This window comes from Microcebus murinus, chromosome 1 (assembly GCF_040939455.1).
Source record: "Microcebus murinus isolate Inina chromosome 1, M.murinus_Inina_mat1.0, whole genome shotgun sequence".
Classification (NCBI taxonomy): Eukaryota; Metazoa; Chordata; class Mammalia; order Primates; family Cheirogaleidae; genus Microcebus; species Microcebus murinus.
In genome coordinates, this window is record NC_134104.1 from 82025400 (window position 1) to 82051168 (window position 25769).

Genomic DNA, 25769 nt, shown 5'->3' on the forward strand with positions numbered 1-25769 from the left:
TATTTCTTTTTCTAATTACTAGTACAGCATAAGACACAGGGTAAAGACTTCCTGCCCCTTTCCTTTCCCTATTTTCTGTGCTGAGGCCCATGCCTCCTCTGGACCCTGGAGAATCAGAATTACACTTGACAAGGTAATCTTAAGGAGGTTTTGAAAACTTTGCTTTTTGTGGCACAATATTGCTGGCAGATTTGGGGCTTGGTTTCTTCCACCCCAAACCCACTGGTCTCCGTTGTTTCCCACAGAATGAGAAGACCATCCTCTTGGTTGGCCTCATTTCTAAATAGTCATAAAGTCTTAGTAATACCTGCTGCCTCTTTTCTCTTACCCTATGTCATAACCTCATTACTACTGATCTCTTTTTTCTTTCGTCTGTCCCATTTTAAATTATTCAGTTTATCCCTATAGTATACAAGAAAATATTTTTGTGATCTGGTACCTTTCAACTTTTCCTGCCTCATCTCATGTCACTCTCCCAGGCAAATGCCACCTGCAAAAGTTACCCATGACCAGCAGTGTTGAACTTGTAATTCTGTACTAACCTCTCTGCCCCCTCATTTCCAGCCAAGCTCAGGCTTTTTCACACTGCCTTTTTATTGTTTGTTATTCCCTCCGCATGGAGTGCACATTCACCTCAAATTTTCACCAGGGACCCTTGTATCCCTACCTTCAAAGTTTCAGATAAGAGCCTTTTCTTCCTAGGTGGCTCCTCTGCCCTTGTCCCCCTCCCACCTGGAGACATAGACATGCTTTCCTTGATGAGTCCTGATAGCATTGCCATTACGTGGGCACTTGTTCTGCTTTAGTTCATTTAACAAAAGTTCTGGAAAGCAGCATTTTAGTCGTTTTTGCTCATGGATACATGTCCCCATCACTCACTGCAGAAAGCTTGTCACACACTGGGCACTCAATGCCTATTAACACAATGAATGAATGGATGGATGTCCACTGTGTCCCTAGTGCTGGAGAGCCAGTGCTAAACAAGCCACATGCTCTCTGACTTTTGTTGCTTATGGTGTGATAGGGGATCTGGAGAAATAAAAAGTTTAACAAGTGCTGTGATAGTGAAAATACGATGCTAGAGGAGCACTTATAGTTAGAGAAGGTTGACATTAACCAGGCAAATATGGGAACAGATGTGTGAAAGCCGGAAGTGAGAGAGAAAATGAAGAAAAGGAAACAAATTTAACTGGACTAGAGTTTCCAGTGTAAGGTGAAGGAGAGTGAAAGGCGGGGCTGTGGAGGACACAGGGGCCAGTTCAGGACGGCCGATGCCATGTTAGTTGGGCCCTGGAGGAGTTTTCATGGGCAGAGGGGTGATGTTCCCAGACATGAGGTTTAGGAAAACCACTTTGGCAGAGGTGTGGGGATGGTATCAGTGAGAGCAATTACGGAGATCACGAGACCAGCTAGGAGGCAGCTTCTGTGGTCAGTTCTCCACTTGCTGATAAACTGCTTGAAGGAAAGAATAATCTTTTTTTTCAATGTTGTAACATAAGGGCTTAGGTCACTGTCTTAACAAATGCAATGTTTTAATGTTTCTTTTATACATGAGGAACTCCACTTTTGCCAATTATCATACCTCAAAGAAGAAAGAATTTTTAAAAAGCCACTTCCTTTAAAAACTTGTATCCCTTCTTGGCTCATCTAGTCATTGGGTCAGTGCCATTGCCTCTAGGTAGGCCAGTTACACAAAGGAGATGTTGTTAGCAGGAGTCCACTCTGATTTCACCTCCCAAGAGGTACTTGAGTTGATTTATGTTGCTCACCTTGCCTATATTATAACTGACCATTCAAGCTATATATTTTTTTGTCTTTTTCATTAAGATGATATTCCCTGGATTAAGACCATGTGGTTTTTCTATGCTGTATAACATAGCTAGAAATAACCGATTCAATCCTGCCTCCTTGAGTTTGTTCAAAGACTGGTAAAAGAGTTAACGAAGATATGAATGAAAGAAAGCATGAATGACAGACATGTCATCTGAAGGTTTACTTATAACTTCCTTGTATTTGTACTAGAAAGTAGGCCTTAAAGGGATACAGTTCATCAAATAAAATCATTTTATTGAGGCTTTAGTGAACAGGTTGTGAATACCTGTTTTATGTATAGCATTCATTAGTGACCATAGTTCTCCCTTTTCTTTTGAAACAATGAAAAAAGCAAAATAATTTTCAAAGGATGTGAAAGGGTGCCATGAAATTATGTCATAGTTAACTAAATCAAAATGTAATACAATAAAATAATACAGTAATAAAAATGTTCTAATTTTTGTATTAGTAGTTGATGTCACCCTTATCCTTGATTTATATAATACAATGCCACTTTCAAAGCATTTTGAATATGTGAGCAGATAGCATGTTATAAATCTGCAAGATAAAAGAAGGAAAAAAATGGGTAACTTCTGACTTAGATTATATGTCAAATTTAGTTGCTGTATTTAGAATAAATAAGTAACATAAATTAATTCGAAGTTGCTGGATGCTATAGGTTATTTGTGCTGATACCTAAATATAGTCCCTACTTTTCTAAAGCTTTCTAATGATTCATAAAGAAACATTAATTTTTATGGTTAGCTTAATCACTGATTCAACAACAAACTTCATGTCTATAAATTTTCACATACCTAAGTTTTTAAAAATATATTTTATCTTCTCAAAGGATTGATTTACATGTTTATCTATAAATTTCAAGCCTAAATTTAAACTTTCATTGTTAGTTATTATCATTATTCTGGTTGCCTTAAAATAATAGTTACTAGCAGTGTTGAGAAGAATAAGAACTACGATTTTGCATCCGTACATTTTTAATGGACCAACACAGAGTTGTGTGTGAAGCCAAAGATTTTGTCATTTTAGAGGGAGAATGAGCTGAGTAAAAAATCTTAATAGATTGTTAGGCTGATACTTGGTCCACGATTATTTTTTGGGTGTTTCTTCTTAAGTAGATCTTTAACACTATACCCAGAGATTTCCCTCAGATGTCGGGAATAATGATCTTCATGATAACAGTAGACCTTGATGAGAGTTCTGGCTCAAAAAGAGAAAGAATGAAAGAAAGAGAGAAAGAAAGAACAAAAGAAAGAAAGGAAGGAGAGAAAGAAAGACAGAAAGGAAAGAGAGACAGAGAAAAAGAAAGAAAGGAAGGAAAAAGAAAAAGAAAGAAAGGAAAGACAAAGAAAAGAAAAAGGGGAAAAAAGGCACTTGTGGTACTTTACATCTACAGACATGTAGCACCATCTACTGGATTAGAGTAAATGAATAAAATCAGAAAGATATATTTTTCCACCAGCAAAAGTGTGGACCTCTGAATATCAAAGCTTCTTAAAGTATTGGTTAAGTGAATTCTTTTGATATTTAGGGTTATTTTACTTATAGGTGAGAATATTTTGATATAAAGGGCCTTCTTTTCTCCTTTGTCCTGACTTCTAGAAAATAGTCACAGAAAATCGTTAGCTGTTATTTCACGTCACCCATTTACAGCAATCAATTAGACATACACATGCACACACATGCACACGCCCCACTGTACCCAACTTAATTACATAATAACACACATATACTATTGTACCCAACTCAATTAAATTATATTTTTTAAAAGGTTGTTATGGGCAATATAAATTTTGTGACTGTGTATTTCCTAGAAAGTGATATTAGAAAGTCTATAATTAGACAGGTCTTTACCATTCCTCTGCATTAGAGAAAATATTTCTAAAAATACACTCCCCTATTATCAGGAGAAATAAGTCTGTAAGAACAATCCATTCCTTAATCCATTAATTTAGCAAGTATTAATCAAGAGATTACTATGTACCAGAAACAATAATAAAAACATTGAAAAAAGCAACAACAATTTCCAAAATATTGCATAATGTTTGGCTGTGAGGTCAATGTTCTTTTGTAAGGACTTACATCCATTCTTTCATTAGCAGTGCCCAACAGAACAGCCAATTATCTGATATAGCCTTGTTTAATATAGAAGTTTTCAAAATGTTATGGAAACTCATCAAGATACCACTAAAAACTCATTTTGTATAAGTAAGGAAAATGTGAAACAGGACAACTATAGGACCCCTCTGACATTCTTCCTCTGAGACTTATTTCATTATGCAAGTCATTATTGATTTCATTATCTATTGTAATAAAATGCATTTCCTTAGAAGGTAAGCATTACCGAATCAGTAGAAGTATAAAAAGCACGGCATGTTGTTGATGTACATCTTGTAGTGAGGGGCAATCTTGGAGGTTTCCTCTAATTCTGAGGTGAGGTTATATAAATGCTCTCAGTCTAGTCATATGACTAGATTATATTAACAATTAGTTACATAAAAGAAGATCAGAATAAATAGAGACATTTATCATATTCCTTGGTAGGAAGAGAGTATAATAAAAATTTCAGTTCTTTTAAAATTATTCTGTATATTCAAGGAATTTTAATGAAAATGCCTAGGGCCCTTAAGAAAACCTTACAACTTGATTCCAAAGTTCCAAAGTTCATTTGGAAGTGTAAGTGTCTGAGAACAGACAGAAGAATAGTTGTGATGGTGGTGCTAGATGGCCCTACTATACTAAAAATCTATGCTACTTAGAACCATATGGCACTTTTGTAGAGATAAATAAATCATTGAAACACAAGACATCTGGAAACATATCTTTGTATATATGAGAATTTAATATTAAAAGGATGCATTTCAAACCAAAGGAGATAGACTATTTAATAAATGGTCTATTGACATTTGTATTAAAAAAGAGTTATGAATCTACTTCCTCTGACACATAATCTGAAATTTTGTGTGCATTAAAAATTTTAATGTAGAATGTATAATTATAAAAGTATCAGAAGAAATTATTGGAGATCTTTTTTATAGTCTTCTGGGAAAGGCACAAAACATAAAATTCATCAAAGAAAAGACTGACGGATAACACTACATAAAAATTTAAAACTCTTGTCGCTTCTGTATCTATTCTCACAACACATTTTTATTGAGCACTATCATATCCCAGGCATTGCTCTCTAGTTTCTGAATATAGGGTGAACAAAATGCATATGGTTTCTACTGTCATGCATCTTATAGTCTAGTGGCAAAGAAAGAAAACAAGCAAGCAAATAAGAACATGATTATTAATTGTGTTGATTTGTTTGAATGTAATTACTAAATGTAAAAGGTTGCCATAAGAGAAAGTAACAGGGGAAAACTATTGGATTAAATAAGCAGGGAAGGCCTCTCTAAGTTTATATGTAAACTGAAGAATATGGAGCACTAAAGAATAATATAGAACTAGTCATTAGGGAAGGAAAATGTTCTAGGCAGAGGTACCAGCACATCTGAAGACCTTGAGGCTGCCAAATTCCTTGGTTTTTTGAGGCTCTGGCAAAACAATTTTAAAAAGCCAGGTGGCTGAAACAAAGTGAGTGAGGGGAAAGATGGGGTTGGAAGAATAGGCTGGGGTCAGATCACATAGGACTTTGTAGATCAGCTAAGGATCTTGGATTTAATTCTAACCAAAATGGAAATCCATTGAAGAGCTTTAACCTGGGAGAAATCTGATTTAAGTTTTTAAAAGGATAACCCTTAAAATGGTACAAGTATTTTGGAAAAAGTTCTGGCATGTTTTTATAAAACTAAACACTTATCTGATGATCAGCAATCACACTTGTTGGCATTTATCCAAGAGAAATAAAAATATATATTCATGAAAACACTTGTACTGGGAGCATAAGTTAATAATTTTGAAATGACTACATGTATAATGGGGCTTAACAAATAAGTTGAACAAATGGATGATGGATAGTGAGAGTGAGATTTCTCATCACTGGAAGGAAATTTACAAATAAGTAAGAAGGGAAAGTTAGTATGAGCTCTATGGTACTGGGTCAGAGTCAGAGACAGCGGTATGTGCTAATGTTTAGTTTATATAGATAGAAGCAAAACACTTATAAATATGTATGAATTCATGGGTTAATATACGTACACATATTATTTAGCTCTGTCTACTGAGAGGACCCAGAATCAATGACACCCCCATAACAATAAACATGCCTACAGCACAGATCTTGGTTTCTAAACACCATCCTCCAATGAAAGGAATCAGGGCTCCTTGGAGAAATGGCTGATTTTGGGGCTGGATCAGAAAAAACCCAAGATGAACCTGGAAAGTCTTGCAGTTCTAGAAAGTAAGAAGATGCTCAAAAAAACATAAGGATGGAGGGATGTCAAAGACACACAGGGGCCAATGGCCAAGGCTGGAACAAATTAAACAACAAAATAAATAGTGTTGTTTGGATTACAACACAAAGTATAAAATATACCTTGGTCTACAGTGACATAAAAATGACTGAATAAATAAATAAATAAATAAGTGGAGAAGAGATAGTCTTACTTGCAGAAAAATTTCAAATATATATGTAGATACTCTCTGTTTAAGAGGTAGAACTTGGTCTTCCTCCTTCGAGGCCAGGCTGAGCTTAGTGGATTTTTTTCTGAAGAATAGAATATGGAAGAGGAAAGATAGTAACTTCACAGTAGAGAAACTTGGCAAACATTACTGTAACAAAATGACTGAGGGTAAAATCACCAGCGATGCCATGGGGACATTATATGTACCTGATATCATATGATGAGACAAGCACTTCATCTCAGTGGTTTTCTTTCCAAAAACCCATCATTCCAGCCTAATCATATGACAACCATCGGAGAACACCAAATTGAGGGACATTTTATACAATACCTGGCCAATACTCAAAACTGTCAAGGTCATGAAAAACAAGAAAAAACTGAGAACTTATCACAGCCACAGGGCAGACTAAGGAAACATAACAACAAAGTATAATGTGATTAGCTGGATTGGATCCTGAAACAGAAAAAGAACATTAATGGAAGAACTGAAAAATCTAGAGTTTAGTGAATAATAATGTATTAATAGCACTGTTGGCTTATTCTTTTTATTTATTTATTTATTATTAGAGACAAGGTCTCACTCTGTCACCCAGGCTGGAGTGCAGTGGCCCAAACATAGCTTACTGCAGCCTCAAACTCCTGAGTTCAAGTGATACTCCCATCTCAGCCTCCCATGTAGTGGATACTACAGGTGCATACCATTGCAAGTGGCTAATTTTCTCATTTATTTCTTGTAGTGATGGGGTCTTTCTATGTTGCACAGGCTGGTCTTGAACTCCTGGCCTTAGGTGATCCTCCCATTCTGGCCTCTCAAAGTGCTGGGATTACAGGTGTGAACCACTGACCCTGACCAGCTTCTTCATTTTGACAAATGTACCATGATAATGTGAAATGATAAAATGGGGGAAAACTAAACCTGGATGAGGGGTGTACGAGAAATCTCTGTACTATCTTTGCAAATTTTATGGTAATCTAAAATTATTATAATATAAAAAGTGTATTGAAAAAACATGTATAAGAATATTACAATAGCTTTATTCATATTGCTTCAAACTGTAAACAATCCAGCAATAAAAATAAACTATTGATATATATCACAATATAGACAAATATCAAAAATATTATGCAGAGTCTCTTTTGTGCTGACATCATTACAAATAAAAAAAATTTTGAAAACATTATGCAGAGTGAAAAAAAAAAGTAAGCATCTTATATCAAAAAGTACATACTGTACTTGCATCAGTTTGGGTCCAGTTGGGAAATAGAAACCACACAGTAATTTAATAGAGAAAGTTTAACATAAAAACTTGCTAACTATAACAGAGAATTGGAGTAACAGTGATTGGCTGTTAACAAGTAAAGAAAACTCATAAGAATATAGAAATAGTAGGTGTAAGGAGCAGCCACTATCTCTAAAGCTGAAATAGAGAACCCAAGGAAGAGGCCTCCCTGGGGCTCACTGAATGGCAGAGAAGTTGTTTTGGTGCTGTGGAACTTTCTGAAAATCTGTTCTCTATGGTGTCAGGGAAATCTGTTAATGGGGAGAAGTCTCACTTGAGGCAATCTGCTATAGAACTGCCCAAGTGAGGAGTGCAGAGTGGGGTCCCCACCTCACTGCTAAGGAAAGCTGCTGGGTGCTGCTGGCTGCTGTGCACTTCAGGAGCTGGGAACTGGAGAAGCCACAAGCACTGCAGCAGCTGCATGCTGGAGAAAACTGCTCATGATGAAGGTGCTGGACATTGAAGAAATTGTGTGAGCCAGGAGCTGGAGAAGCTGTGCATGCTGCAGCAGGCTGCCAGTGGGCTTGAGCTCACTGGAACCAGAAAGAAAAAAAAAAATAACTGTTTTCCTCCTGCAATGTCTCTCCTGTGTCCTCTACTGCTAAAGCTTGATGTTACATCAACTGTCAAAGGAGAGCTCTTTAAAGAGCCCATACTGTTTTCACAGAAGAGGCAAAGTAAGTAAATTTGGAACTGAGATGCAATAAATTGTTAACTGGTACAATATGGTACCTTTTTATTTATTTGGAATTTTAAAAGAAATAAAACTAATTTATGATAGAAAAAAACTGGAACAGTAGTTGTCTATGGGGATCTGGGAGGTAAGAGTGGGAATTGACTGAAAGAGACAAGAGGGAATGCTTTGTGGTAATGGTAATGTTCTATATCTAGTGAATCCTTTACATTAATCAGGTGTATGTTTTGTGTATTTCTTTGTTAAATTTTACTATACAGAAAAATGTAAACAGAAGCAAAAATACACATGGTGAAGAATTTATTGGGGAAGTATACTGACTCTTGTGATTTATTTTGAAATGCATCAAGAAATAATATGAATTGATAGATAAATAGATGTATGGTAACACAAAAATAGTCAAATCTTTTTTTGCTAGTACATTTATTTTTAAAATTTTCTCCTTTTTTACTTCTTATTTTTATTTCTATAGATTTAGGGGGCACAAGTGCAATTTTGCTGCATGGATATATTTTGTAGTGGTGAAATCTGGGCTTTTAGTGTACCCATCACCTGAATAATGTACACTGTATCCAACAGATAATTTTTCATCCCTCACCCTCTTGCACTCTCCCAACTTTGGAGTCTCCAACAACTGTTATTTCATTGTATGAGTATCTGTAGTTTATTTCCCACTTATAAGTGAGAACATGTGGTATTTGGTCTTCAGTTCCTAGTTACTTCACTTAGGAAAATGGTCTCCAATTTGACCCAAGTTGCTGCAAAAGACATTATTTTATTCTTTTTCTATGGCTGAGTAGTATTCCATTGTGTATGTATACCACATTTTCTTTATCCACTCATTTTCATTGCTTGATGGACACTTAGGTTGATTCTATATCTTTGCTATTGTGAATTGTACTGCAATAAACATATGAGTGCAGGTATCTTTTTGATATAACTTCATTTCCTTTGGATAGAAACCCAGTAGTGGGATTGTGGACTAAATGGTACTTTTGTTTTTAATTCCTTGAAGAATATCCATAATATATTCCATAGAGGTTGTACTCATTTACATTTCTACCAACTGTGTATAAGCATTCACTGTATCCAATGACATCTATTGTTTTTGACTTTTTAATAATGGCCATTCCATCTGCAGTAAGATGGTATCTCCTTGTGGTTTTAATTTGCATTTCTCTGATAATTAGTTATGTTGATCATTTTTAAATATGTTTATTGGCCATTATTATATCTCTTTTGAAAAGTGTTCATGTCTTCCGCCTACTTTTTTTTTTTTTTTTGAGACGGAGTCTCACTTTGTTGCCCAGGCTAGAGTGAGTGCCGTGGCGTCAGCCTGGCTCACAGCAACCTCAATCTCCGGGGCTCAGCGATCCTACTGCCTCAGCCTCCCGAGTAGCTGGGACTACAGGCATGCACCACCATGCCCGGCTAATTTTTTGTATATATATTTTTAGTTGGTCAATTAATTTATTTCTATTTTTGGTAGAGACGGGGTCTCGCTCAGGCTGGTTTCGAACCCCTGACCTTCAGCAATCCGCCTGGCTCGGCCTCCCAAAGTGCTAGGATTACAGGTGTGAACCACCACACCCGGCCCCGCCTACTTTTTAATAGGGTTATTTGTTTTCTTTCTTGCTGAGTTGTTTGAGTTCCCTGTAGATTCTAGATATTAGGGTTTTTTTTTTTTTGGTTGGATACATATTAGGTTGGTGCAAAAGTAACTGTGGTTTCAGAAAGTGAATTTTCAATTATCATAATGGGCTCAAATACATCTTTATTAGTCAAAATAGGAACCATTACAATCAACACATTTTTGCCAATGAGAAATTAGTTTGTTCATTCCTGTAGCATAAAAATCCGTGCTTTGGGATTTGACGAACTCTTGGAAAGCATTTCCTACATCCTGCTGGTTGTGGAAGCATTTTTCCTGCAAAAGTTGTCAAGATGCTTGAAGAAGTGGCAGTTGATTGGCAAGAGGTCAGGTGAATATGGCGGATGAGGCAAAACTTCATAGCCCAATATGTTCAACTTTTGAAGCATTGGTTGTGTAGTGTGAGGTCAGGCATTGTCATTGAGAAGAATTGAGCCCTTTCTGTTGACCAACGCTGGCTGCAGGCATTGCGGTTTTCAGTGCATCTCACTGATTTGCTGAGCATATTTCCACCAAACATTGACTGTGACCTTTCTTTGGTGCAAGTTTGGCTTTGAGAAGTGCTTTGGAGCTTTGTCTCAATCCAAATACTGAGCTGGTCCTTGCCGGTTGTCAGATGTCATATACAATCCACTTTTTGTTGCATGTCACAATCGAATTGAGAAATGGATAGTTGTTGTGTACAAGAAGAGAAGATGACACTTCAAAATGACAATATTTTTGATTTTCAGTCAGCTCATGAGGCACCCACTTATCTAGCTTTATCACCTTTCCAAATTGTTTTAAATACTGAAAGACCATAGAGTGGTTGTTTGGAGTTGTTAGAGGATCAGTTTCAATGATTTCTCTTAATTGGTTTTTGTTAACTTCCAATGGCTGGCCTCAGCCCTCCTCATCTTCAAGGCTCTCATCTCCTTTGCAAAACTTCTTGAACCACCACTGCAGTATACATTCATTAGTAGCTCCTGGACCAAATGCATTGTTGATGTTGTGATTTGTCTCCCCTGCTTTATGACTCATTTTAAACTCAAATAAGAAAATTGCTTGAATTTGGTTTTTGTCTAACATCATTTCCATAGTCTAAAATAAACATAAAATAAACAGCAAGTAATAAGTCAAAAGCAAAAAAAAAAAACCCAAAACAAAAAAAAACCAAAGTGAGAAATGTACATTATTAAAATGATATATAACATAACAACATTTATTTAAGAATGTAATCCAATATCAAATGGCAAATTTCAACAATGCTAAAACTGCAATTACTTTTGTACTAATCTAATAGTTTGTGAATATTTTCTCCCATTCTGTAAGTTGTCTGTTTACTCTGTTGATTATCTCTTTTGCTGTGCAGAAACTTTCTAGTTTGTTTAAATCTCCTTTGTTTATTTCTGTTTTTGTTGCATTTGATTTTAGGGTCTTACTCATAAATTCTTTGTATAGGTTTGTCCAGAAGAGTTTTTCCTAGGTTTTCTTATAGAATTTTTATTAGTTTTAGGTCTTACATTTAAGTCTTTAATCCATCTTGAGTTAATTTTTGTATATGGTGAGAGACAGGGATCCAGTTTCATTCTTCTGCATTTGGCTATCCAATTTTCCTAGCTCCAAGTATTGCATAGGCTGTCCTTTCTCCAGTCTATGTTTTTGTCTGCTTTGTCAAAGATCAGTTAGCTTTAAGTATATGGCTTTATTTATGAGTTCTCTATTCTGTTCCATTGATCTGTGAGTCTATTTTCATGTTACTAAACAGTACCATGCTATTTTAGTTACTACAGCCTTGTATAATTTGAAGTGAGGTAATGTAATACCTTCATCTTTTTTCTTTTTGCTTAAGGTTGCTTTGGCTATTTGGGCTCCTTTTTGGTTCCTTTTGAATTTTAGGATTGTTTTTTCCAAGGGAATTGTCAAATGTTAATGGTAGGATCTAGGTACCAGCTAGATCTGGAGGATGTTGATGCTTATGGTAAAATTATTTTAGCCTTTCTTTATGTTTGAAACATTCAAAATTAGATGTTGGCAAGAAAACTGCTTAGGGGAGGATGGATTTTGGGAGAACAAGAGAGAAAATGGGCAGACCGGTGGCAAGGCAATTTTGATAAAGCAATGAGAGATGATGAAAGCCTATATTGGAGCAGTACAGTAGAGAAGCAGAGAAGTAGAACCACTATAGCTTTGGTGGGTGAAAGTGAGATGCAATAATGATGTATCAGAAATAGGAGGTGAGGAAGAGGAAGGAATCAGTAATGATAGTCAGGATTTGAATTAATTTTTTTTTTTTTTTTTTGAGACAGAGTCTCGCTTTGTTGTCCAGGCTAGAGTGAGTGCCGTGGCGTCAGCCTAGCTCACAGCAACCTCAAACTCCTGGGCTCCAGTGATCCTTCTGCCTCAGCCTCCCGAGTAGCTGGGACTACAGGCATGCGCCACCATGCCTGGCTAATTTTTTATATATATATCAGTTGGCCAATTAATTTCTTTCTATTTATAGTAGAGACGGGGTCTCGCTCTTGCTCAGGCTGGTTTTGAACTCCTGACCTTGAGCAATCCGCCCGCCTCGGCCTCCCAAGAGCTAGGATTACAGGCGTGAGCCACAGCGCCCGGCCTAGGATTTGAATTTATGTAGTTGAATAGATGGTGGTACTCTTGCTGTGATAGAGAAGACTGAGAGAGAAATAGATTTAAAATATGTGTGAGATGAAACCAAGAATTCTGTCTTAGACCTATGTATCAGGCTTGAGATATCCATGAGACATCTCAATGGAACTCTAAGATAAGCAGTTGGGTATATGTTTGGAAGGCAGAAGAAACAGCTAGGCTAGAGAAATATTAATGGGAGCCATTAAGAAAATATCAGCTGTTTGACCTCTCTCCCTCACTTAAATTCATGTATTGGAGCTCTAACTCCCAATGTGACTATAATCGGAGATAGGACCTTTAAGAATTAAGGTTAAATGAGGCCATAAGGGTAGGGACCTAATCTAATAAGACTGGTGTCCCTATAAGAAAGGTAAGAGACACCATGAATGCATACACACAGAGAAAGGGCCATGTGTGGGCACAGTGAGAGATGGCCATCTGTAAGGCAAGGGTAAAGGCTTCCCCAGAACCCATTCATGCCAGCACCTTGATCTAGGATTTCCAGCCTCCAGAACTAAGAAAGTAAGTTTTTGTTGTTGAAGCCACCTGATTTGTGGTATTCTGTTATGGAAACTCTAGTAAATTAATATGCCAGTCATGGTATTTAAAACCATGAAAATGGCTATGATCACTTAGAAAGCAAGTATAAGAAGAGAAAAGTAAAGGAATCAGTCTTAAATCTTGAGGGCTATAAATATTAAGTGTCCGAACAGGCCAAGATAAAGCAGCAAAGGAGATTGAGAAAGTTAATGGGAAACTGACAAAGAAAGAGTCATAAAATCCAAGAGAAGAAAATGATTTAATAGGGAAGGAACAGCTGAGTTGAATACTGCTGCTAGGTTAGGTGAGTTGATGATGAAAGAGTCCATCAGAGTAGGAGGCATGCCGATGGCAACAAGGACAGTTTTTGAGGACAGTTAGAAATAAAGGCCAAAAACAGATTGGAGGAAAAACATTATTTACATACACACACACACACACACACAAACTTACACAAGAATACTATCTATAACATGTAAAACACTGCTATAATTCAGTAAGACAACCAAATAGGAAAAAAGTGGGCAAGGAATACGATAAAGAAATTCTTAGAAGAAATATGATACTCAATCTCACTCATAATTAAAAGATGCACCCCAATTTCAGAGATATTAAAATGTGAAAATAAGTATATGTAGAATTGATGAAATATAGTATTACAAAGAAGTTCATTGTATCATTGTTTTAAAAGTTATAATTGACTGATAATACTGAATTTTAAGCTTCCATAATAAGACCAAGGTAGATCTAAATATACTGACATGAAAACATGGCCACTATATTTGATGAAAAAAATGAATTTATAGGATATTTATAATATGATTCTATTTCTGTAGGACAAAAATTAATGTATGTATATATTTATGGTTTCATTAAAAATGCTGGTAGGGTCCACAGCAAACTGTGGTAATCTCTTGAAAATAAGATAGGCATAAAGTTGAAGTATATCTTTCGTTTTACTGTGTGCATAAAAGTATTTTTCTATTTTTTAAAACAAAGATAACATTTTTGCAAAACAAAGTTTATATTTTAACCTGAACAACCTGATTTGGGTGAAGTTAACTACTTGGTAATAAAATAGTAAAAGAATAACACCTTCTTTAGCATTTTGGGATTAAATGGAGTATTTCAGCAACAAGGCTTGTAAAATTGTGGAGTTTTCATGAAATCTAGATCTGAATGAATTCTAATAGAGTTATGATCTAGAACTTGTAGAATTATAAGAGTGAGAATAAGGTGTTATGGGATACTGTGGTGATGAGGTTGAGAAGCAGAGATATCATTTTCAGGCAGAATTGTATCATGGAATTTTGAGAAAGCACGGATGTTTCATCTAGCATTAAATATCTTATAATTGTCATCCTTAAATTTGGGAAATAGAATCCTTGAGATATGGGACATACGACCCTTTGTGGGTCTTCAGCTGCTAGACTTCTTATGCCTATGGGGCACACAGTAGTGCCTACCAAAAACAGACCTCTGAGTGTCAGAGGAGGACACTCTAACACTGAGAGGAGTAGATCAACTCATTGGTACAAGTTAAGGCAGCTGTCTCAGTATTCGCATTAGGAACTGGAATCGGAAATTAGTAAGGTAATCTTTAAGATACATGGGCAGTAATAACACCAATAATTTTTGTTTTATTTGCCTTATTAAAATTTTATTAAATGTAGCTGGTTTCCTTAGCTCTAGTGTAGGTATTTTGATAGGTGGATAGTTGTTTTAAATTACTGTTTCTGCACTGGATGATTGCTGGGGAGTCCTATTGTGCCATCTTGTTGCACCCCTTAGACCTAACACTCAATAATTTTAAAAAGCAGCATTGCCACAGCAAATCTCAAGTATAAATAATTATGTACCATCTTAACATAAGCTTTATACTGTTTTCATCAGGAGTGACTAAACTATTATAAAATAAGTGATGATCATCTATAAGATATTTGAGCTCTAAAATTCCATTATTCCACACAAGTCAAAATTCCCTCTACATGATGAGTTTTCTTTACAAACCACTCTGGGGATTGTTGAAGTGAGAAATAAAATGCCTTGATAATTCTAGTCTTTAAGACAGTATTTCTAAATCCACAAGATTAAATTTATGGAAAACAATGTAGACACAAAGAGATAAAGCTACTAAAAGAGGATTTAAAAAGTATAGTAACAAACTGTAAAAATATTTTTTCAGGACCATTGAAATGTGAATATGAAATGGTTACTAAATGATATTAAAGGCCGGGCGCTGTGGCTCACGCCTGTAATCCTAGCTCTTGGGAGGCCGAGGCGGGCGGATTGCTCAAGGTCAGGAGTTCAAAACCAGCCTGAGCAAGAGCGAGACCCCGTCTCTACTATAAATAGAAAGAAATTAATTGGCCAACTGATATATATATAAAAAATTAGCCGGGCATAGTGGCACATGCCTGTAGTCCCAGCTACTCGGGAGGCTGAGGCAGAAGGATCACTGGAGCCCAGGAGTTTGAGGTTGCTGTGAGCTAGGCTGACGCCACGGCACTCACTCTAGCCTGGACAACAAAGCGAGACTCTGTCTCAAAAAAAAAAAAATAAATAAATAAATGATATTAAAGAATTGTTAATTTGGTTAGGTGTGATAAGGGTATTATTTGTTCTTATGTTCAAAAACACTAACCACTCCTCTAGCAATGCATGCTCAAGTATTTAGGGATGTAATGTCATAATGTCTGTGGTTTACTTTAAAGTACTTCAGCAAAAGATATAGATGATGCTACTATGAAATATGAATGTTAAATTCAGATCATGCACATATGGCAGTTCTCTATACTCTTTCTATTCTTATGTACATTTAACATTTTTTATAATAAAAGTTTAACAAAGTACAGGTAAAATAAAATTCTAAAGGGCAAAAAGTTATATATGATTGTTTATTGGATATGCAAAATTAATTGATGCTCACGATGCCTATTTAAATCACTTCACCTCTGGGAATCTAAGTTTATTTACCTAAAAAATGAAAAAATTAGATCAGTTGTTTTTTTTTCTTTCCAATTCTGAAACGCTATATAACACAGACCATAACTCAAACGTCTGCCCGTGCCAAGTAGGTAATTCACATTAGTGAACTGGTGAAGTGCTTGCCTAAGGAGGGCGCCTATCCAGCCGAATATAGCCTTTTGATAACGTGGGTTCTGTGGTTCGAGTGGAGGAAATGCAGATTTTTATGTGAAATTCCACGTCTTTAAATGCTAACAAATGAAAAATAAAAGCCTAGGAGTGGCACAAGAGGAACCACCAAAGTCTGCGCTGCATGTTGACCGCCTCCGCGCGGTCTGCCATCTGCTGTCAGCTAGCACACCTGCAATGGGGTGGATGAGCACCGAGGGGAAGGCCAGAAGATTAGAACAGACGAAGAACACATCCAGCCAGCTGTGATCCTAGAGAGTGAATTCTGTTTCAAAATACCAGCCTACCTCTTCCTACTTTCACCTACAGTAGTAGTTGAAGTCTACACAACTCAGTAAACACCACTGGAAGAGAAAACTCGCGTTTATTATTATTATTATCTTTTATTATCTCTCTTCTTCCTCAGGCAATGGGAGCGCCGTGCAGCACAGCTCCATTCGGATACCACGCGGTCCTCGGCCGGCTCCTGGGGCCGCGGATGTTATACTGTCCGCGAGCGCTGGGGTGCACTCCGGGGCCTCCAGTAAAGTTATTCTGCCGCCTGGCAACCGCCGCGAACCTCCGGAGGAGTCCTTGCTTCCCTTCCCTCAGCGCTCCAGAAGAAAGCTCCCTCCGGCTTCAGACGAGGAGCTCTCAACCGGAAGTTCCGCCTTCCCGCCTGAGCGCTTCCTGTTTGGTAACTAAGGGCGCGGGACGGTTGCTAGGGCTCCGGTGGCACTACAGCGGAGCTTTGCCCGTGCCCAGGGTTGACTGTGGCGCGGCTCGCCCGCGGTGCGAGAAGGCGCACCTTTGCTCTGCACCGGCTCTCGGGTTTCCCGTACGTTTGCAGTCATGAGCGGCGAATTCCTGGCGGAGCTGCACTGGGAGGATGGGTTCGCCATCCCCGTGGCGAACGATGAGAACAAGGCACTGGAAGATGAGGTGAGGACCAGGTGAAGAAGGCGGTGGGGCGAGGGAGAGGGTCTTTTAGGGGTGTTTTCTGGTTGGCAGCACTACCCTAATCTTTTTTATTTCTCTCCTTTCCTTCCTTAATCCCGACTTTTCTCTGTCTGACGCTCCCCTGCACCATCGCCTTCCTCCCTCGCCCCGACTGCCCTTTTCCGTAATCGTTAAGCATTTAAAATTTTTATTGAAACAGGAATTGATATTTAGGGCTATAAAGGCCGAATCGTTACTCTCTTCCTCACCCCCCGCCCCGTCCCCTTACTCATTTCTAGCCTCCTAGGCAGGAGAGGAAAAGGGTGTTTCCCGCGCTGGCTTTTTCCTTCCTCGAAATTAAGCACAGCTTGGAAAGGGACTTCTGAGGTTTGTGTATATTTGGAAACAAAACACGTTCTGGTTGATTTTTCTTTGTAAGTTTCTGTCTATGACGTTTAAAGATGAAAGTGACGAGATGTTTTCAGGAGGGACATTCCAATAAGAATATGAAATGTGCAGTTTACAGTTTTTCAAAGTGAAGATTAATTTGTCACAAACTTGACATAAAGTATTTTACGCTGTAAGGGCGAACCTATGCCAACTATAATTCATAGAAGTTCTTTTTATCAGTCTAAAGTTCCATCACGTGGTGATATGTTGTGCAGAAGAGGGTCCAAGAATAACAGATGATGCTTACACTACTTTATAAAGTAGAACAGTAAGTTATCTCATCTGTGAAAATCCCTTGACTCTACCTTTTGAAAAAAATGGAAACACTGTTTAGAATATTCTGACCTATTTACTCATGTCTAATTTAGAAGGCTGCATTTTTCTTTTTCAAAGAAGGGCAACATTAGGAAATATAAGAGATCTAGCACTGAGTATTGAGGCATAATAATGTTAAATATCCAGCCCTGGGTTGAGATCCTACTTACCAGTTCTGGTTCTGTTTCTTCTTCTGTCAAATGGAGAATAAGGGAAATAATTATCTCATAGGATTGTTATAAGGCTCCAAGGACATAGACTAAAGTTCTATTCAAACATTAGTTTTGAGTATTACTGCCATAATATGTGTCCCACAGGATTTTACATACATATTACTTATGTTAGATTTTTTGAAAAAAAATTAGAGCAGTAAAAAGAAGATAAATGAGGGCTATAATTTCTTTGCCGGAATAAACTCTGACATTAAAAGCAACTCTTAATAAGTTTAAGATATTCATAAGAGGGCAGCCTCCACGGTAAGTGGCGGTGGCTCAGAGCCAGCCCGGGTCCTGCGGGCCCCGCCCGGGCCTGGCCCCTGTCCTGCTGCTCCCAGCTGCGGCTCCTGCACCAGCGCCTAACTCCTCGAGGACGTCCTCGTAGGCGCTGCTTTAAGGCTGTGCCCCATCGTCCCACGGACCTACAAGGCTGGAGAGCGCCCTGGCTGGAGCAGGCAGTGTGCCTGGCTCCTTCGTGTCCGCTGGGTATCTGTGCTGGGCGTCCAGGAATTTTCAGTGCTGCTGGACATTTAGAAGGAGCAGAGGACATCTGCATTCCCCGCTCTTCTTGGCCCTTCTCACCACAGGGCCTTTGCACAGACTGGCTTTTGTGGCAGACATGCTCTTGCTTGGGCCGGTCTCATGCCGAACCCCAGTATGGGAAACATTTCCTAACATGTCTGACTTTCTGACACTCACTGCAGTATTCTTCTCCCAAAGACCCTCTGCTCCTCCTCCTCATGTGCCCCCTGCTTCATGCTCCCATTGACTCCCCTGCTCTTGTCCCAGAGCATGTTGTCTTCTGACACTATCAGAACGTAAGCTCCCTGAGATTTGGGGCTCCACTTGGTCCTCCGTGCAACAAGTTCAAAACAACTGCTTTCCATGGAACAAAAATATTTTCAGATACACAGAATACAAAACTCAGGGAGCCTGAATAGGTATTTGGTGAAAACTTGAAATTTGTTCTTCACATCCCTCAGAGAGTTGGAGACCCCGTTCTCCAACCCTGGGACAGAGACAAACCAGTTTTTTATTGGTCAGGAAGGAAAGCATATGCGTGTACATTTACATGTGTTTCTACAAGGCTTTGGTCACTTTACTTGGGGCTCTTTTTCTTACCATAGCTTGGAGAGTATTCCATGCAATCAGATGTATAGATTGGATTCATATTTAATCAGCAATTTATAGTACTAAAACTTATTTATCTCATTTCCTGTTGGTAGAAATCTAGGTTCTTTGCAATGTTTCATAACGAACAATGGCAAGTTGACTGTCCTAGTCTAGTACAAGCATCTTTGCACCCAAGCAGGACTGTTTCTGTAGGCTATAAATTCCTTGGTGCAGCAGTGCTAGTTCTAAGGCAGGTGTGGGAAAACTGTGGCCTTAAGGCCACATGTGGCCTTCTAGGTCCTTAAGTATGCGGCCTTTTGACTGAATCCAAATTTTACAGAACAAATTTTTTTATTTTTATTAATACATTTTTGTTTGTCTTTTATGTTTTTATTTAATTTTTAAAACAAACATATTTAAAATACCAAAGAATAAAAGAAGTTTCAACGAAATAATCTTCCCTGATTTACCGGCACTATTAGACCATTAATAAGCTCTAAGGGCTAAATTGACAGCTGCTACGTTCATGATTTAGATCTAACTTCCCCTGCCTAACTGGTGTCACTACCACTTGAGAGTTGTTGAGAGTTTATGGGGATTGAGTATGCCAGTCTGTTATCAGCTTTTGACAATGGTGCACCGCGTTTCTGTTTGAAGTGGAATTTGTGAATAGTTGCACAGCTTGACAGTATTTTTTAATTCTGTCTGCTAACAGCCCATCATGTCAAAGAAGACCAAGAGAATGCTGAAAGAAGAAAACAGATTTTTTAAGTGAGGATTGGGAATTGTAATATTATCTTGTTTCTGTTAAAGATAAGATGATTTGATTGCTTTGTGATACTGCAATATCAACATTAGAGAAAGTCAGTGCTTATCAGCATTATAGCAACCATAAGGACCATAAATGTTTTAAATTAGAGGGAGAGGCACAAAGAGTTGTATTGCCGAAATTAAAAGATTAAAAGCAAATGCAAAGACAATTCTTTCAAGCAGTAATAAGACCTGGAAATAAGCCACTGTAGCACTTATGAAGTAGCTCATATACTCAGCCGTTCAGTGATGTAGAAATTGGGAAAGAATGCATTGTTAGAGTTGTAGGATCCTTAGACCCTGATAATGTTTCAAAGTACAAACAACTGCCTATTTCAAGGAGAATCATAACTGATGGGCAGCATGAATTAGCCTTCAACTTAACAGAAAAACTTCATGCAATACTTCAAAAGGAAAATATATATTGTTCAGTTATGTTGGATGGCTCAGCTGATACTACTGATTGGGCACAGGTTTTATACTTCATTTGGGTCATAACAGAAGATTTTCTTTGCTACAAAGAGTTACTCGCTTTGTGTACTCTTGCAAACAGAACATGGGGAATAGATATCTTTGACAACTTTCAAGATAAATGTCATGAAATTGTACTGAATTTGGCAAATTTAGTGAGTGTATGTACAGACAGTGCACCTTCCATGACAGGAAGACACGAAGGGTTTATTGCACAGATGAAAGTGAACTACAGATGGAATTGATTGAGCTCTCAGTAGATGACATTTTAAAATCATTGTTTGATGCTAGGAAAGATCCAATTGAAATACGGAAAATGCAGTAGAATAACCAAGCCTTTGCCAACATGCCCCCAAAATGCTTGCTTTCTTTTCAACTACTTACTGCTGTGAATCTACATCTCCTACCTAACCCAAATCAAGACATCCTTAAGGTCACAAATGACTGATACTCATCTAGAGGATCAACTAAAAATGTGACCCTCCATGCTGCAACCAAATATTCAAGTGCTTTCCCACAGAAGGCAGACACAGTGAGGTCATTAAAAGGTTACTTAATTTTAAAATTAATAAATAGCTTTCATTTTTTGAAATTATTAATACAGAGTGGTTAGATTTTACAAAATAATGTACATGTTTAAATATATCTAATTGAAGATTTTTGAAAGAAGCCTTATTTCATTACAGCCAAATTAATGTGGACTTCCAACATGAAGATTCCCCACCTTTGATCTAAGGTCTTTAAATATATGTGTAAAGGGTTGTACCAAATTGCCCACCCCCACAAACATAGGAGGTTCTGGTGTCTTCCTGCCCAAGCTTGATTTGGTAGTCTTGGTAGGCATAAAATAGTATTTCACTGTAGCTTTATTTATGTTTCCTAAGTATAATCTAACATTTTAATGCTCTGTCAGATTTATTTTATGTTGATTGTTTTTACCACTAATAATCATTTTGAAATTGGAACATGTATGGTTATTAAAAACATTTATATATCTCAAAGTCTTTTATATTAAATATTCTTTGCTCATTTTCCTTAAAAAAGATATTCAAACATAATAGAAGGATATAGAATAAAAATACAACATGTTCTCCACCAAAAGTGCTTTCTCTTGACTGTAGGAGTGACAATCATGGCATTAAACAAACATTTCAGACATCTCAGTATACAGATCTACATAAGGAAGACACATGCAGAAGTATTATAAAAATGGAATCCTAATATATACGCTTTTTTAACACAAAATATTAATTTTAGTATTTGAGAGAAGAAAAAGAAAGGAATTTTTGAATTTCAGGTCCTCTAAGAAAAATACTTAAGAAAAATTAAATTGTTTTTAAAAACTGTTTCAATTATAGACAGTACTGATTGACTCTCTGCTTTTAAAGATGAAGAAATTGGCACTTTTATACTTTTTCCCACCTTTTCTTCCCCTATTAAAATAGTGGTCTTAATATTTTTATATTATCAAAAATATATTTTATGTTAAATTTTTATATTTTTTATTTGCATTTGATTCAATATCCTTAAGTTATCCCAAGTATTTAGTGTTAGTTTTATATTTAAATAGTCCTTATTGCAACTACTTTTCTTCAGTTTATCTTGTCTTGAATTTTTCATTTTAATTTCCCTTTTGGCTGGTTGGATTTTTATCTTCAAATGGTTGTTTAAAAAAAGGCCTATAATACTATGCTTTTAATTCCTTGCGTCCTAGATTGCAAGTCTTGCTTTTCCTGCTTTAAGCTTATGTACCTTAAATCAGACTATTAGTTCTTCAGGATACTCCTCCACTCCCTCTTGCCCACTCCCTTCCTCCAGAGTTCTGTGCTTTCCGATATGAACTGATTCCCCACAGGCCTATTTCACAACTGTTAACTTTGAAATTCCTCTACTGGTTTGAAGCTCTATTTCATAGATCACATAACTTCTTTCTCGTACGAAGCATATCTTTGAGATCTTGCAGGTTTGGCTCAAGGTCACTTCAATAAAGTGAATATTATAAAAAGTGAATCACATGAATTTTTTGCTTCCCAGTGCACATAAAAATTATGTTTACACTATAGTATAGTCTATTAAGTATGCAATTGCATTATGTCTAGAAAACCAATGTGTATTCCTTAATTAAAAAAACACTTTATTGCTAAAAAATACTAACAATCATCTGAACCTTCAGTGAGTTGTAACTTTTTGCTGGTGGAGGGTCTTATCTTGATGTTGATGGCTGCTGAATGATCTGGTTGACAGTTGCTGAAAATTAGGGTGGCTGTGGCAATTTCTTAAAGAAAGTTTGCCATATTGATTGACTCTTCCTTTCATGAAAGATTTTTCTGTAGCATTCAATGCTGTTTGATAGCATTTTACCCACAGTAGAACTTTTTTCAAAATTGGAGTCAATCTTTTCATACCCTATGACTGCTTTATCAAATAACTTTATGTAATATTCTAGATCCCTCATTGTCATTTCCACAATGTTCACAGCCTCTTCACTAGAAGATTCTATCTCAAGAAACCACTTTGATTGCTCATTCATAAGAAGCAACTCTTCATATGTTCAAGTTTGATCATAAGATTGTAGCAATTTAGTCACATCTTCAAGTCCACTTCTAATTCTAGTTTTCTTGCTCTTTCAACTACATCTGCAGTTACTTCCTCTACTGAAGTCTTGAACTCCTCAAAGTAGTAAGTGAAGGTTGGAATCAACTTCTAAACTCCTGCTAATGTTGATATTTTGACCTCCTTCCATGAATCATTAATGTTCTTATGGCATCTAGAATGATAAATCCTTTCTGGAGAGTTTTTGATTTATTTTACTGAGATCCATCAGAGGAATCACTAAGGCAGCTACAGTCTACCTAACAGAACGTATTTCTTGTAAGACTTGAGAGTCAAAATTACTCCTTGATCTATGGGCTGCAGAATGCAAGCTGTGTTAGTGAGCATGAAAACAACATTAATTTTGTACATCTCCTTCAGAACTCTTGCGTGACCTGGTGCATTGTCAATGAGCAGTAATATTTTGAAAGAATTTCTTTTCTTTTCTTTTTTTTTTTTCTTTTTTTTGAGCAGGAGTTCTCAATAGTGGGCCTAAAAAATTCAGTAAATATGCCGTAAACAAATGTGTTATCATCTAGGCTTCGTTGTTCCATGCAACAAGCAGAGTAAATTTAGAGTAATTTTGATGGGCCTTAGGATTTCCAGAATTATAAATGAACAATGGCTTCATCTTAAAGTCACCAGTTGCTTTAGTCCCTAATAAGAGTCAGCCTATTCTCTGAAGCTTTGAAGTCAGGCATTGACTATTTAACTGTAAAAGTCCTAGATGGCATCTTCTTCCAATATAAAGCTGTTTTGTCTACATTGAAAATCAGTTATTTGGTGTAGCCACCTTCATCAGTGATCTTAGCTAGATCTTCTAGATAACTTGCTTTAGCTTCTACATCAGAACTCTCTGCTTCACTTTGCACTTTCATGTTATAGGATGGCTTCTTTCCTTCAACCTCATGAACCAGCCTCTACTAGCTTCAAATGTTTCTTCTGCAGCTTCGTCGCTTCTCTCAGCCTTCATAAAATTGAAGAGAGTTAGGGCCTTGGTCTGGATTAGGCTTTGGCTTAAGTGAATGTTGTGGCTGGTTTAATCTTCTGTCTAGAGTACTACAACTTTCTCCATATCAGTAATAAGATTGTTTTGCTTTCTTTTCCTTTGTGTATTCACCGGAGTAGCATTTTTAATTTTCTTCAAGAATATTTCCTTTGCATTCATAACTTTACTGTTTGGTGCAAGAGGCCTAGTTTTTGACCTGTCTCTGCTTTTGACATGCCTTTCTCCCTGTTTCATTATTTCTAGCTTTTGGTTTAAATTAAGAGACATGTGACTCTTCCTTGCACTTGAACACTTAGAGGCCATTGTAAAATTGTTAATTGGCCTAATTTCAATATTATTATGTTTCTGAGGAGAGGGAGAGAGAGATGAGGGAGCAGCCAGTCAATGATGCAGTCAGAACACACACATTTATTAAGTTCACCCACTGTCTTTTATGGGCACAGTTTGTGATGCCCCAAAACAATTACAATGGTAACATCAAAGATCACCGATCACAGATCACCATAACAGATATAATAATAATGAAAAAGTTTTGAAATATTGTGAGAAATACCAAAATATGACACGGAGGCACAAAATGCCCATGCTGTTGGAACAATGGAGCTGATAGACTTGTTCAACATAGGGTTGCCACAAACCTTCAATTTGTAAAAAATGCAGTATCTGGGAAGTGCAATAAAGCAAAGCATGATAAAATGATTTATGCCTGTATTATGGCTTTATTTTGATAGAATGGTTTCTTGCATCTCCCTTAGAAAGGTGTGTGGGAGGTAAACATTCTGAATCTTTGAATCTCCGAATTTGTCTTTACTCTCACATTTGGTGGTAGTTTGACAGGTAGAAGATTCTAGGTTGAAAATAATATTTCCTCAGAATTTGGAATACATTGGCCTATTATCTTTCAGCAGTATTATTGATGAGTAATCATACTGGTCTGATTTTCTTTCTTTTTTTTTTTTTTGTTGGTTACCTTTTTTAAAAAACAAAATCTTTGGAAGTGTTCAGGGTTTTGTTTTATCTTTCCATTGCATGTTTTATTTTGGCAACCATATTGATCAACTATATTTTCAAGTTCTTTGCTTGTTGCTTTTTTTATAGCATCATGGTCTTGTTTCAGGGATACAGTATTTTCCAATCTCTCTGATTTTGTGTGTATTATTATATGTGTGTTTAGTTCTTATCTTTTGTGTCCTGATTAGCTGTTTCCTCTGGGATCTTGTTTATTTTGGTATCTAGCATGTGATATAAGTTTTCAATAAATATCTGGTGATTGTTCTATGCCCCTTTATATTTGAGAAAGAAGCTATAAAATGTTTGGGAACTCTATGGGAGGGGCTTGTCAACTTGTAGAGAGTTAATCATTATTTTGTCATTCAAAAATCAGAAGTTCACTCTGGGCACATTATGCAATGATAAAAGGCATGATTGTTGAAGCAAATATTTAATAAATCTTAAAACTATATGTACCAAACAACATAATAACTACTTACATAAAATTGAAAGCTATTATAAATGCAAATAGATCT

The 25769-nt window shown here is 36.9% G+C and overlaps 1 protein-coding gene across 1 annotated transcript in view; it reads left to right on the forward strand.

The window, feature by feature from the left end:
- The first annotated feature begins 17030 nt into the window (after nt 1-17030).
- Nucleotides 17031-25769, forward strand: part of CCDC39 (coiled-coil domain 39 molecular ruler complex subunit) — a 71522-nt gene continuing 62783 nt past the window's right edge. The window contains exon 1 of the mRNA XM_012736986.3: nt 17031-17271. Within this exon, the coding sequence (XP_012592440.1) occupies nt 17182-17271 (90 nt within the window). The 5' untranslated portion in view covers nt 17031-17181. The remainder of the gene's footprint in view (nt 17272-25769) is intronic.